The 14,923-nt window shown below is 42.3% G+C and overlaps 1 protein-coding gene across 1 annotated transcript; it reads left to right on the forward strand.

The window, feature by feature from the left end:
* The first annotated feature begins 691 nt into the window (after nt 1–691).
* FADS1 (fatty acid desaturase 1) lies at nt 692–14,622 on the forward strand. The gene is made up of 12 exons (XM_062577971.1): nt 692–896; nt 3,504–3,614; nt 4,123–4,320; nt 5,121–5,222; nt 5,393–5,521; nt 8,628–8,688; nt 8,795–8,871; nt 10,237–10,334; nt 10,687–10,783; nt 11,411–11,490; nt 11,932–12,057; nt 12,737–14,622. Exons 1-12 carry the CDS (start codon nt 714–716, stop codon nt 12,786–12,788), a joined length of 1,314 nt encoding a protein of 437 aa, XP_062433955.1. The 5' UTR covers nt 692–713; the 3' UTR covers nt 12,789–14,622.
* The last annotated feature ends 301 nt before the right edge of the window (nt 14,623–14,923 follow it).

Below are 14,923 nucleotides of genomic sequence, written 5' to 3' on the forward strand. Positions count from 1 at the left end.
AGAGTTTTGCTTTTGTGCTTGTTGAACTTCCTCATGTTCTTGTTGGCCTGTTTCTCCAGCTTGCTGAGGACCTCTGAGTGAACACCCTTCCCTGCCCTCCAGTGTATCAGCTGCTTCCTCCATTTGATATAGTCAGAAAATCTGATCAAGGCGTGTTTTCCTAGTCCTAAGTGAAGAGATTGAATAGCACTAGTGCTAATATTGACCCCTTGCGGAACACTGCTTACAACATGTTTACTGCCTTAGCTTCAAACTACTTTTTGAGCCAGTAAAACACAACAAATCAAAAGGACTGAGTCCATAGTGTGTCACCAGATCGGTTTCTTCCTGCGGGGTGGGGGTCGTGGTTGCTGAGTCAGTAAGTTACAGCTTACCATTATCGTGGAAGGTGCGAGGTGGGCAGCGGGGGCTCCTGCTTTCTTTGTCCTTTGCGGCTTTCGGAGTGCAACCTCGAGGCTGCAGCTGATACTGGCTCCGTTTGTGAGAACCCCAGGGCGGCTGAAGAGGAGCGAGGGGGGCTGCAGAGCGCCCGGGGGCAGCGGAGCGGCGGCCGGCCCAGGAGTGCGCCCGCAGCGAGGGGGCGGGCGCCGGGCGAGGGGCGGGCGCCGGGCGAGGTGGGGCCTGCGGGAGCGGGGAGCTAGCGAGAGGCGGGCTAACGGAACGGCTTCCCGAGGAGGGCGGCGGCGGCGCGGAGCCGGCAGCAGCAGCCGGCCATGGAGGAGCCGGCGCCGCGGCGCTTCACCTGGGCGGAGGTCGGGCTGCGCACGGGCCGGGGGCCGCCGCCGCAGGAGCGCTGGCTGGTGATCGACAGGAAGGTGTACGACATCAGCCGCTTCTGCCGGCGGCACCCGGGGGGCGCCCGCGTCATCAGCCACTACGCCGGGCAGGACGCCACGGTGAGGGGTGGCGGGGGGAGGGGGCGGTGGTGGTGCCGGTGGGAAAGTTTAGGAAGATACCTCAGGATATGAAAACGGAGAAGGGGCAAGATATATTTGGAGACAAAGTGGTGGTTAATGAACAAAGAGCAGACGTACCCAGCTACAGCGGTCTTAGTTCACGTATGCAAAGGTATCTACTGAATGCAAGTTAATTTTGAGCCTGTGTCCTGGCTGATTGCTTTCAGGACATTATTTATTTACTTATTTTTAAGGTAACTAAACTAACTAAAATGTGTTCAGATGCAGTGTCCATTATGGCTTGTAAATCTCGGGAAAAGCAATCATCCTTGCGCACATGTGGTGAATCAGAACACTCACATCTGGCACATGCATGGTCTGAACTGGTCTGGCCAAATCTGAACACTGTTATCTAAGGTGTACATGATTATGCCCACAGATAGAATTGCTGTTGGCAAGTACGTGAGCACCATTGTCTTCGTCTAACTTTAAAAATCCTGCAGAATGTTTCTGAAAGATGATACTAGTATGAAATATTACTAAAGCAGTGTTTTGATCTTTTTAAACAGATCAGTCCTGTCTGCAAATGCTTCAGTAAAGTAAACTTAAGTAAACTTAGGTAAACATCATTGGAATCACAAGCAGGAGCATAGAGTGATGTTGTTTGTTTCTTCCTTTGGCTGCTTGGGTTTTTCACAATAGCAAATGCTTGCATTTTTTTTTCTGAATTCAGTACTTGGATTCAAGAGTGTGGGATTTGAAACTGCAGGGTGTTTTGAGAGACTACACATCAATTTAATGTAATCCCTTTTAATGCTAGTCGCTGGCCAGAAAGAAGACGTTGGGACCTGGTGCTTTACTTTAGCTTGTAATATGCATATAGCGGAACGCTCAAGATAGTATGTGTATGTGGACATCCTTTGCAAGGTCCTGGGAAACACACATGTTCTGTAAGCCCTGTCACCACTGTTTGATCAGAAGTGGGTTGGTCGTAGGGGCTGTGCTAGTATGTAGGGATGAATGTTAGCAGTTCAATGGTCAGATTGCAACCAGCTGCATTCTTCAGGCATTAGCATCTGCATCACTGTTTGGGGTAGAATTGAGCAGAGACAGGTAAATTCCAGCATTTTACATAGATTTGTCCAGGAAATGAAAAGAACTAAGCTCCTCTTTTTTTAAAAAAACACTAAAAAATAAAAAAACGGTAGAAAGATTGTATTTTCTAGAAGGTGCAGCAGGAGGAAGTCCCACAACCTCCCGTCGAGATTGTGCTGCCAGATTTTACAGCTACTATTGTAACGATTGGTCCAAATCTGTGGTACCATCTGCCGAAGCTCTGCCCATATACTCCTTCCGCTTTCCCATGTACTCCTCCTGCTTTTTTTTCTCCTCTCTTCCAATGAGAAAAAGCAAAATGTAAATCCCCGTCTTCCCTTCCTTTTCGTATTCAGACAACTCTGAGCCGAGATCATGCTAGATCTGCTGAAGTTCGAAGGCGACTGAGCCACAGCTAACTGGATCAACTCTTTTTTCTTTCTTCTTCTTCTTCTTCTTCTTTTTTTTTTCTTTTTTAACTGAGTCAAGAGATGCCGCTGTATCAGTTCAGTAAGCTTCAAACAGCTAGGTGCCATTCAACTCTGCAATGACTGGCTTGTCTTTACAAGCTTTTCGAATGAACTGTCCCTTTAAAAGAGTTCTTGTCAAGAAACTTTTTTTTTTTTTTTTTTTTTTTTTTTAAAAAAAAAAGAAAAGCCCTGGGTGTTTAGGGAAGCTGAACTCAGTAGTGAGATAAAATCTAAATACAATGATAACAATTACTGCTGGTTATATATATATTATATATGTGTATGTGTATGTGTGTATATATGTATGTATGCATGTATGTAGCTTGTCTGCCATGGAGACTGGCATTTCATTTAGATGGTAAAAGGAACTGATTTCACTAACTGGGAGCTTTTGAACAGTAAAGAGGAAACATGGCATAATTATGGGAGTCTTCAGGACCATGCAGTGGAAGCAGACAGTGGACAGGAGGCAGCTAGCAAGAACCCAGAACTAAGCTGGGAAGAGGTTGAGGCTGACAAAGAAACACCTTTTCAACAACCTGGAGCTCCTGAGAGGCTGACGTGGGTGAACTCCTGCTAACTATTTCCTTCTCACCCTGTTATTGGCCCCATTTTGCTAGCTGATTCAGTTTTTGTGCTATGATTTTGTCCTTCTCCTTAGTCTGACTTTCATTGCGGGGTACAGGGCTGAGAACAGATAGGAAGGAAGTTTAAGAGGAAACAGACACAGAAGTAAACAAAGTTGAGATGATATATCTTGGGGAAATCAAAAATTTCAGATTCAGAGGAGAGGAGCAAGCCCATGTTTCTTGGTGACCTAGCTAGACCTAGCATCCAGCTAGAAAATGACAAAGAGAAATTGGCTTCAAATAGTCTTTCATGGTGTGAAGAAGGCAGTAAGATCTGTGGCAAAAAAATAAGTTTGTCCAGCTACACTAGTTGGACTGCTTCCTGCTGAGTCCAGGATATCATGAGATATCTTTCCTTTGATGCCGCCCTAAAGTGTTGTTTTTCTCATCCTGATCCTACATCTGTCTTTCAGGATCCTTTCATAGCATTTCATCTTGACAAGGCACTGGTCAGAAAGTATATGAGTCCACTGTTGATTGGGGAACTAGCACCAGATCAACCCAGCTTTGAACCCAGCAAGAATGTAAGTGCCTTTAAAAACTTAGTATTTGGATTGAAACTCTGCTACTTACTTCCCTTACTGGCAGCCAAAATTTCCTGCACATAATGTGATAGATGTCATGGAATCATCTTGTCAGTCTGAAGCTTTCCCTTGACTTCATGCCATTACTAGTTTGGGTTTTTAGGGTCTCTTAGCCACCTTCTGTTTTACAGCTCTCCCCATTTAATATGGAACCAGGGCACAGTAGAGGGTGTATCCAGCATCACAGACATGCAAGAGTAAATCAGACTGGCTAAGGATTTTTCTTCCAACAGCAGCATCTACTACCTGTGGGTGGGAGTCAGATGTAGCCAGCTAAAGAAACTGTCAGTTACTTTGGAATCATAATACAGCTACCACGAATTTGCCTCTAAATGACTCTGTTTTTCCCTCTTGCCACAGTAACTCCTTTAAAGGGTAAACTGAGCTTCTTTGGGGCTTCTGGGGCATTTTCAGACCAGCAAATATGCAGCTTTGGGTCTCCCCACAGAAAAGACTGGTAGAAGACTTCCGGGAACTCCGTGCAACTGTTGAGAAGATGGGGCTTCTCAACCCCAACTGCATGTTTTTCATCCTGCATCTCTGTCACATCCTGCTGTTGGATGTTGCAGCCTGGCTCACCATCTGGTATTTCGGATCATCCATAGTGCCTTTCCTCTTCTCTGCATTACTTCTAGGCATCGTCCAGGTGAGCAGCTAGGTAGTGAAAAGTGGTAAAAAGAAGCCCCAGAAATGCCCAAAGCCATTCCTTTTGAGATTTAGGTTTGTATTGCCATAAACATGAAGGAAGTATTGATCCTTTTGGGCTCCCCATGATTGTGCTTCTCCCCAGAGTTCCACCAAAGGGGCAAAATTACTGTGCTTTCTAGCAGAGCAGGCTCAAAACTGGTTGTTGCTTTCGGTCTCCCTCCTTACTCTCAGCCTTTTCTACATACTGGAAACCATGCTGTGCTCCCCAGATCTCCAAGGCACTGTGTTCCCATGGGAACATACAGTGACTTAGAGGGCACAGCAGCTCTGAAAGCCCCAGCTTTTTCTCCTGTGATCCCCCTGGAATTACAAGTACTCTGAGGATGCAAGCTGCTCCTTAAAGGATACTTTGTTGCAGATTTCAGCTCAATTTGCAAGAGAACAAAAGCTCTGTTTCTTAGTGCCCTGACCTTATTTTTTTTTCTTTTGAGATTTTTTTCCCTTCCTCATGAAAATGACTAATGGGCATTAGACTGAGCTAGACTTCATTTGTATAACTTGGATGTTTTTTGAATCAGGTATTAGTAGTAAAAATAATACTCTGCAACTGCAGAATGTTGCTAGTTGGGGCTATGTTGTGAGGAGAATGGGAATGGTGACTGTAGAGTGGGAAGGGTGAGTGTAGAGAGGAGGGACACCTTTTCAGATGCAAAGATGCCTGACTCTTCTTTTTCTTCCCAGTAGCTTTTTTTTTCTTTTCTTTTTTTTTCTTTCTTTCTTTTTTTTTCCTCCTTTTAGGCCCAGGCTGGCTGGCTTCAGCATGATTTTGGACATCTTTCAGTATTTAGCAAGTCCAAATGGAACCACTGGGTTCACAAATTTGTGATTGGCCATCTCAAGGTGAGCATTAAGCATTGAGAGGGGCTGCTAGAGACCAGCAAGGGAGACTTTGCAATCCAAAATGGTCTCAGCAGAAGAAGGAAGAGAAAGCAATGGAGTTGTGGGGAGGGAGGACTAAAGGCATGATACTTGACTTCTTCTGGTCACTCTGTTCTCATCTATTCTTGCAGGGAGCACCAGCCAGCTGGTGGAATCACCTCCACTTCCAACACCATGCTAAACCCAACTGCTTCCGAAAGGACCCTGACGTTAACATGCACCCTTTATTTTTTGCCTTGGGAAAAATACTTTCTGTAGAGGTGAGTCCTAGTGAAGTTTGGGGAGATTTCAGCATGAGGGTTAATATTTAGAAAGCTTCAGAAAACTGGGAGACTAATGACCAGGTGGTTTTGTCAGTGAGCTGTCTCAGTATTTCAGTAATTTTGAGAAAGTGCTGCTTGGCATTAATGAGCTTTGCAAAAAAAAAAAAAGCAAGATCCTAATACATCCCTAGCTTCCATATGCTTAATGTTGCAGCAGTTTTTTATGTTTTCTTGCCCTGATAAGATCTTGCTACAGATTGAAGTTTTCCAAATTTACCCTGAAGATTAAAAAACAAAAACCCTCAAAACCTGTTTCTCTAAAGCTAGAAGTACATCTAGAGAATGGCTTTTATAATATAATAAACACTGCTTGAGCTGAACTGCTGTTTTATATAACGCTATTTTACTTTCCACTAGCCCCTAATACTCCTTAGTAACATTTCTGAGATTTTTATATTCTTAATTTTTAAATAAAAGTTATTTGTATTATGTTATAAAATAAGAATGAAAGATTTGTTACAATTACATGTTCACATACCTCTGATGAGAGGTTTGCAATTAGATATGACTGCAAGTTGTTCTCTTTAACTTTGAGATCAATTTGACTAACTGTAGTGTTCCAGGAAGTGAAGCAGTGGATAACAAGCAAGAGCTATATGTAACTCTTACTTACTGATCAAAACAAGCTATTTCAGTGGTAGCAGTCTCTTGGACCAGGTCCCATCTGGAGTCCAACTCTATTTCTGGTATAATTCCTCTGAAATCAATTGATGGCTTTAGCACATGCTGGTTCTTTCAAAAAAAAAAAAAAAAACAAAAAAAACCAAAAAAAACCAAAAAAACATGTTGCCACCTGGCTTAAATGCTGTGATCTGCATTGAAATGAAAGATCTGAAAGCATGGTGTGCAACATGTTTTAACTCTTGGTTTTGCATTGTGTGGATAAATACTTCAGGCATGTGCTTAACTTTAGATGAATCCTCACACACCTTAAGTTAAACACATTAAAGCTAACACAATGGCATTCATACTTGACAGTAGAGAGCTGTAAAAATGCTTCCAGAATCAAAATCTAGCCCTCTTGTTTTCATGATGGTCCTTTTTTCCTGTCCATATCCATTCCTTCCTGCCCTTTCCCTCACATCCATTCTCATATTCCTGTGGCTGCTGACCCTAATTGAAAATGATTTTTTTTGAAGGGTTAGTTTTAAGTCAGTCTTACCTTATCCTGTGGCCACATGATTGCTAAAAGCAGCACAAAGAAAGGGGCAGGATCATGTGGCTTGTGGTTACAATTCCCACAAACATTAAGAGGAGGAGTGCTATTTGGAATTCACTCAGCCAGGTTCAGGGATGGGATGGAGTTCTTCAAGGAAGGCAGCAACATGGTCTCTTAAGCTTATGCAGTGAAGACTGAAAAATCAGTGGTCTCAGAGACAGGATAATCTGTTCACCTCTGTTCCTGTGAATAGAGTTTAATGTCTAGGTGTTCATCTGTCTGCTTTGGAGACTAATTGTGAGTAGATGGAAGTTCTAGACATAGTCTTTATTAATAGTATAGTTTTTTTTTTTTTTTTTTTTTTTGGTTCTGTGGCTTTAAGCTGGCACCAAACTGTTCCCAGTACCTTCTTGATTATTTTTATTGTTACTTGTAAAACAAGGTCAAAAATTGTCTTGCTCATTTTAATGGGATATTTTCAGATTTTGAAATTGGCTATTGGTGTTTGCTTGAAAATCTTCCTTTCTGGAAGTCTTCAGTTTGAATTCATTATGGTAACCCAACTATTTTTGCTGCATGTACAGACAATATCTCTGGAAACAGACCTAGCTTTGTGAAAAGTGTATCTAAGACACCTTCAATCCTGCACTCTCTTCCTCTGATTTATTTCAGAGCTGCTCTACTGACTAGTCATGAGAACAAAATTAAGCTAAAATTTCAGCCTCCTACTTCTGTCTGCCTAACAGATAAGGATCCTTTTGTTAAAAGAGCTAACAAAGAACTTATGCTTAGTGCTGTTATGCAGGTAAAGGTAGAAAGAACTTGCTTTATTAGAGTAACCTATGGGGTAAAATAGCTTTGATAAGATTTGAATTAATTTTGTAGTCTAAATGTTTCAATACAAAAGGGTGACTAAAAATGAAAAAGCTACTCTTGGAATTACAATTTTTGACAGGTGGCATAAAATGAATGAGTACATGTAAATGTGGCTTAACAGCCTTATGTTAAGCTAAAGAGTAAAACAAAAAAAGAAAAATCAGCACTTTAAAAGTAATGGCAGAACAAAGCAGACAAGCTAGGGAAGGGAATCAGAAAGAAGAGGAAAATGAAGAAGGATGAGGAAGAAAGAGAAGTTGCAGGTGACTTTTTTTTTTTTTTTGCTTGACTCTTGGCTTCTCTCTTGGTGGCAAGAGGACAGACCTCTGTGCAGAACCCTTGATCCATAAAAATGAGGTCTAGCTAGTGCCAACTATAGACTGGCTGTAAAAAGCTTTTGTAGAATGTGACAAAACTTTCCTGTCACACAAACTCCAGTATCATGGTTTAGGTGGGCTGCATGCCTTTGGTCAGAACCCTAGTAAGGTGCTGATGTTCATAGTCTACTGACTGACATACATTAATCCCAATAGCACAGAGGAAATTGGTCATGCAAGTGAATGATTTCATGTTGGCCTTTTATATATCTAGCAGATATCACTGTGTGTCCTCTGGTATTTGTGGCTTTTACCAGCTCTTTAGCTTCATAGTAGCATTGGCTTAGTAGTAATAAATGATATACCATGGCAATGAGGCTTTTGTGCCTTCAGTAGGAGAAAAGCTTCCAGTGTACTTTGCTATTCTTTGTGGTACAGGGGACTGCCCAGTGTTTTGTGCATCCAAGGCAGAGTAAGGAGGCCCTCTTTAGGAAAATTATCATAAAAGTCACTGAGAGAAGTTCCAGGGGATGATGAAGCCAATGGCATGATGGATGTGGGCATGATTTGCTAGGACATATCTTTCAAAGGTTAGGAGATGTTCAAGTATACATGTCTTTGACAGAGTAGGTAGGAGTGAATGTGGGGGTCTTTTAGCTCTCTGGCCTGAGTAACTTGCTTATTTTAACAGCTTGGTGTAAAGAAGAAGAAATTCATGCCTTACAACCACCAGCACAAGTACTTCTTCATCAGTGAGTAACCTTACCTTTATGTGGTTAATGAACAGCATTTACTCGACTCCTTCTCCAGTTCATTTCACTTTGATTAATGTCTCTGCAATGTCTTTTTCCACTCTAGTTGGTCCCCCAGCTCTGGTGCCTCTTTACTTCCAGTGGTATATATTCTACTTTGTGATACAGAGGAAACAGTGGGTGGTAAGTGAGCCCCCTTTTGTCAGTGGTGACTTTTCACAAGTTTATGGATATGTGTCCATGCAGGGAATGGAGCATTATTGGGAGAAACTTGGAGATTTGTAGCTGGTCACCCCTTCCCTTTCTGGTAAGGGGGTAGGTATATAATTTAGGAAATATTTGCTATGGGAGAGAGGATACCTTTCACTCAGCACTTCCCCTCTGAAAAAGATGTGTTTATGATTGGTAACAAAAGCTGTTCTCTGATGTTCTGCCTCAGTCAAGGGGTGGTGAGTGTATGTGAGTGTCTGGAAGTTTTCCTTCTTTAACAGAGTTGGTTTTGATGCAGAATTTTTATTTCAGATAACACCAGAGTCTGGTTTAAGGTAGAAGGGGCACTCTGGCCATTTGTTTTTGTTTTCTACAAACAATAAGAGAAAACCTCATGGTCATGGGAAAATGGGGAAGATAGAAACTAGGGGGATTTGGAGCAGGATTCAATGCACCTCCATCTTGGAAAATGATTTATTAAAAGTCAAGTAGCTTTCTTTCTGAATTGGTGGAATTATAAGGTTTCATTTTTCATAGTCTTTCACCCCTACATTAAGTGGTCTCACCTGCAGATTCTTACCATGCAATTCCTTGCAAAAGCCTGCTCTCTCCCATAGCAAAGGTCTTATCCTATCTACCTGCCATGAGAGAGCTCTCTTTCATTGCCCTTTTATACTCTTGGGCCTCTTTTGGTAGCCTAGAACCAACCTCTAAGGCAGTTAAGTGTGAAGTGGAGCAAGGGGAAATGTAGTGGACTTCCAGAGTTGTTAGGAAGAGAGTTTGCTTGGGGAAAATACAGAATCTTGAGGAACAATATGGTTTCTAGAGACTTCAGGAGGAATGCACAGAAGAGAAATCTCTTCTCTGAGATGTGAGGGGATTGGAGACCAGGCACTTAAGCTATTCTATTCTTGTCTAAGAATAGGCATAGCCTGAAGAAAATGATCATTAAGAAAATAAGAGACCACGAGAAATATAAAGAAGAGCAAAGAGGATGAGATGGAGATAAATTGGAGCACTTTATCCCTTTCACTAGCTAGGTTTCTGCTTTCTGCGCTAGTTTCCTTTTCCTTAGAATTGGACAAAATGCAGTGCTTCAGAGTATCTCCTGTCTAGTGTTTGACCTAAGTTGGGCTTATAAGACACAGGATAACTCAAGTGCACCGGCATGGCTGGGGAGTGACTGTGTGTCAAATTGCACATGATGGGGCTGGGGAGGAAAATCTACCAATAAACGATATTATGGGAGATTTTAAAGGGAGTCCACATAGAGAGAATGGTAAATTTGTGAGTCACTAATTCTTCTTGATCAAGTCTCATCTGTTCCCTGTGTTATAGGACCTGGCCTGGATGCTGACCTTCTACATCCGATTCTTTCTCACCTACTTGCCCTTACTTGAGGTGAAAGGTATCCTGGGGCTTTTTCTATTAGTCAGGTATCATTCAAATTGTAATTCCTCCAGTTCCTCTACCTATTTCTTATTGGTCCTTCCTGTCAACTCTTCGCAGCCTCCTAGTTATCCTTCCCATCTGCTCCCTATTCTTCTGTCTCATTATGGCTTTTGGCAAGACAGAGGTTGTTCTCTGTCAGGCTTGTGTCTTTAGAAGGTAAAACATGTCTGTGTAGAATGTAGACTGTCTGTGTAAGTCTGATATGCTCGTCAAATGTTTGAGATTCCTGGTGTTCATTGTATCAAATGACAACTAGCTTGGATAAGTATTTTGTACTGACTTGTTAGGGCAAAGGTATAAGGTCAGTGATGGTTTTGTGTGTGTTTGTATGCACAGGTTCATAGAGAGTAACTGGTTTGTCTGGGTTACACAAATGAATCACATCCCGATGCACATCGATTATGATAAGAATGTGGACTGGTTCTCTACCCAGGTGAGACCCTCCTCTTTTGAAAGAGCTGTGACTGAGTAGGGGGAGTTGTAGATCAGGATACATAATGTCCAAGACAACTGATCACAGAAATGATGGGAACTGAGAGAGGAAAGCATAAGCAGCTTTTCCTCACTCTGTGAAATGATTGATTAGTTCAGAGAAGACAGATGCAGGAGTGGGATGGAAGCTTCAAATGCTGAACAAAAGTGCCTCAATGAAAAGAACTGGAGGTGCTGCAATGGTCTTCAGATAGAGATCTTCCCATACATGAAGGATGCATCTGTCCCATGCTCTCTTCCTCGCTTTCTCTCATTTTGCTTCTGAAGACACTGTTCAGCTTTTTAAGTGAGAAGTGTGAAGGAATCTGCACAGAGGAAAGACTTGCATGGTTGTTATGACTTATCTTACTGGGGAAGTCAGATATGTTCTCCTAAACTATATCCCAAATTATCATGTTTTGCAGCATGACCTTGTATTGCCTGGTTCTATAACTCTTGGAGTTGCTGTATTCAGCCAGAAGGCTTGTGATGATAAAAAACTGGTGCTTGTTTACCATCATGTCCAACAAGTGCAAGGGAAGGGGTGTTCATAGAACAATGCCTAAGTGTTATCTGTTTTCTCCCTCAGCTCCAGGCAACCTGTAATGTTCATCACTCCTTATTCAATGATTGGTTTAGTGGACACCTGAACTTCCAAATCGAACACCAGTGAGTTGAAGCATGGGATGGGGAAGCAAGAGGAATTTCAAGAAGTGCTAGTTACTCTAGGCCTAATGAGCCTACAAGGTCCCCATCTCTCTATCAGCTAATACAAGAACAAAGGGAAATGTGGGTAAACTGTGTGCTCTTTGTTTGGGAATGGAGTGGGAACCCCAAGCGATGGTGCAGAAACTTTCTGGAGCACCGGTGAGCACCAACACCACTTCAGATGCGAATAGCATAGCATGAGAATGATCGAGAATTACACACCCTCCTGGTTAGTACCAGTGTTGAGTGAAGTGAGGTGGAAGGGACCACTACACAGCACTGATGGCTGTAGTCACCAGGGGAGATTGGACACACTTCTAGGTTTTAGGCACAGGAGGAGGGACACGAATTCTGTGGGGTGATAACTGATGCCATTGACACCACCTTACTCTTTTTCCACAGCCTTTTTCCCACAATGCCTCGACACAACTACTGGAAGGTGGCCCCCCTGGTGAAGTCGCTGTGTGCCAAACATGGCATTGAGTACCAGTGCAAGCCATTACTCACTGCCTTTGCAGACATTGTGCAGTATGTATCAACCCACAGCGTTCCCTACCTAGGTGCAGCGCTGTGCAGTAGTACATAGTGAACAAGCACTGGACATTGGAAAGGGAGAGGCAGCCAGCTTGATTCACAGATGAATTCTGTGAATGGCTATAGATAGCACAGATGGCTATGGAAAGGGACTGGGAAACTGTTCAGCCACAGTACTGGTTTCAGTAACAGCAGGAAGAAGGTATCAGCAGTAATGATCTAATGGGGAGCTCCTTTTCATCAGCTTTGCTTTCCGGCCATTGGATATTAGGTCAGATGTCTTTTTCCCTCGAGCTTACTCGCAGAGAGAGGTGTTTCCATAGCGAAAAGCCTCAACTTTCAGTTGTTCTTTCTTTTTTTCCTTTCTTTTCTCCCCGCTTTCAGTTTCTTTTCTTTTTTTTTTTTTTTTCCCCCCTTGAAAAGTCATGTGGTCCTGCTTGTTTCCTTTAGCCCTCCAGTCTGTTTAGTGAAGGCCCAGGGGTATGTTCCTCCTTCGTCTTTCCAAGAAACTGCAGCCTAAATCACCTGGTGTCTGAGGGTCTCTTTAGCTCAATCCAGAGATGGCAGTTCTTCCCATGGGGCTGTATTCGCTAGAATTTAATGTCCCACTTACCCCCAATATCTCATTATCTTGTTTGTAAGGAAATGTGCTTTTCTTTTTATGTCCTGGCAGCTCTCTGAAAGATTCGGGGGAACTCTGGCTTGATGCTTATCTACATAAATAAAAATCAGTGGATCCTTGCAGAGGAATTCCCCACCCTTGTTGCCTCCTGTGGTCATCACCATGAAGATACCTCACAGAGGAGAGAGCTGGCTAAGCCAGAGGTGGGGATATGCCCCAGCTTAATTCGAGTGATGAATGTAATTAATTCGATTTATTTTATTTTTTTAAGATGTGTTCTTAATTCTCTCATGCTTCTTTCATTCCTCTTCTCTGGTGATGAGTTGCATGGAAAAGCAGAATGGAGGAGGCTCCACCAAGCTGGAAGTGGCTTTGGGACAGGGAACAGATACCTTTTTCTGCTGATATTTTATTTACTAAGTAGATTAGAGATTTTTCTCCTATATATCATAGGTTTTGTGATATGGCTATCATTATGAATGAACTAAGAAAGCTGAGACTGTGAGATTGGAGAACACAGGAGTTTTTGAGATGAAAAGGCAATAAGAAGAAATGGTGTAGGTGCTACATTTTCAAATATCTATATGTGATTAACAATAGCAATAGACGTGCCCAATGTGAGAGGGAGGGGGGAAATATGAGAGCCTAAATGTATGTATATGGGTGACGGGGAGGAGATGCAGGCAATAATTGTGTAGAAATAAGTGTGAGAAAGAGAGACCAAAGTGGAAGAAATCCTAGCTGAGGTAGGGAACTAGGAAAATTCCCTTCCCTGGGGAAGTGGATGTGACAGTTTGGCATGCCATGCTCTGTGGGAATGCCAATACCTTGTGCATCTCTTTTACAGTGAAGGCCTCTGGGCTACTTGCAGATTTATAATTTCCCTTGGAATCTCTGCAAGCAGTTTTCACAGCACCATACTTCTGAGAGCTATTGAACCAATTACTGGTAGTCAGAAGAGACAGACATGGAAAGTCCATACTCTGGATCTTTATATGGGTTACTGAGGAAGCAAAAGGGTAATCAGTCTGTGGCTACCTGAAGCTTATTTTTTTTTGAACCTCTGTACTAATGAATGGTTTGTTAAGTGGAGAGGACTTAGGACTTTTGGCCCATGGAGCATGAGGTGTTTCTATCTGAGCTGAGAACAAATGCAATTTTGTTGTGGAAGTGTTAGTGTTTTGGGTACTGTTTAAATGAATTTTATCTTTCAACCAGCAGAAGTCAGCGGGCTGCATTCCCGTAAGCACACAGCCAGTACATTGCTGGTCATTATCTGTTGGATGATGTGCCTTCAAAACACACTCCAAGAGGGCATGTATTGTGTCATCTATTGGGGTTAGCCTTACTCCATTTCCTCATGTCTTATTGTTTGTTACACCAATGTTACAGATGCCAAACTGGACACTTTGTATAGCACTGATGAAGACGCTCCATCACCTTTTTATCTTTAAGCCTTTAGCTTTTTTAACTGTATTCTGAGACCAGTCCCATTTTCTACTGTCTGATGTAAATGAACAAGGTGGTTTTCCATCTATTTTATGCTCTTTTCTGTCCTTGTCACTAACTGTGTTCAGTCGATTTGCCTGACATGATGTGCCTGATTCCAAGACTGAAGAAACAGGTAGCTTAGTTCTCAGAAGGGATGGGTTGATTTTCAGGAAGATACGGTGCTTTCCTTCTTTGGTCAATGTCCCCAAGGAGACTGGCTTGTGAGGGAATGGAAGAACTTCTTTCCAGGCCAAGACTGTTGTTAAGTACAGAATGAATTTTTAATGAAAATAAAATTATTATTAAATCCTGTTCATAAAGACCATAAAGAAAATCGCTTTCAGTTACTCTTTTGGCTCCTGTTTCTTATTCTGTTTCCTTTCCCTCTTATCACTAGAACTGCTGATGGAGGAAAGTCTAATAATAAAATTCCTTACCTTACCAATTATTGTTGTCATCAGGGTAAAAACCATCTTTGCAAGAGTCAGCACTCTCTAAAATGTGGAACAAATGCCTGTCCACATCTCTAGGAGGAGAACTGTCATAAAACTCAGCATTTCTGTTCCAAAAGAAGAAAAACAATTAATCAGCTTTGTCTTTTTTGACTGAAGTGTGAGCCATGCAGTATATGAGCAAACCAAATGGTATGAAAATAAAACTGTGCACACATTCTTCCTCCATGATGATGATGAGAGAAAAAATAAACTACCTCTGACTTCGGGAAGTTGCATTACTTTCTGTGTGGCA

Source organism: Rhea pennata, chromosome 5 (assembly GCF_028389875.1).
Source record: "Rhea pennata isolate bPtePen1 chromosome 5, bPtePen1.pri, whole genome shotgun sequence".
In the NCBI taxonomy this organism is placed as follows: Eukaryota; Metazoa; Chordata; class Aves; order Rheiformes; family Rheidae; genus Rhea; species Rhea pennata.

What these genes read in the sequence shown, in the direction of transcription:
- FADS1 (XM_062577971.1), top strand. Translation starts at nt 714, where the DNA reads ATGGAGGAGCCGGCGCCGCGGCGCTTCACCTGGGCGGAGGTCGGGCTG. An exon ending in GCTTTGAACCCAGCAAGAAT is followed by an intron (nt 3,615 to 4,122) that starts GTAAGTGCCTTT and finishes GTCTCCCCACAG; the next exon opens with AAAAGACTGGTAGAAGACTT. An exon ending in GGGCTTTTTCTATTAGTCAG is followed by an intron (nt 10,335 to 10,686) that starts GTATCATTCAAA and finishes TTGTATGCACAG; the next exon opens with GTTCATAGAGAGTAACTGGT.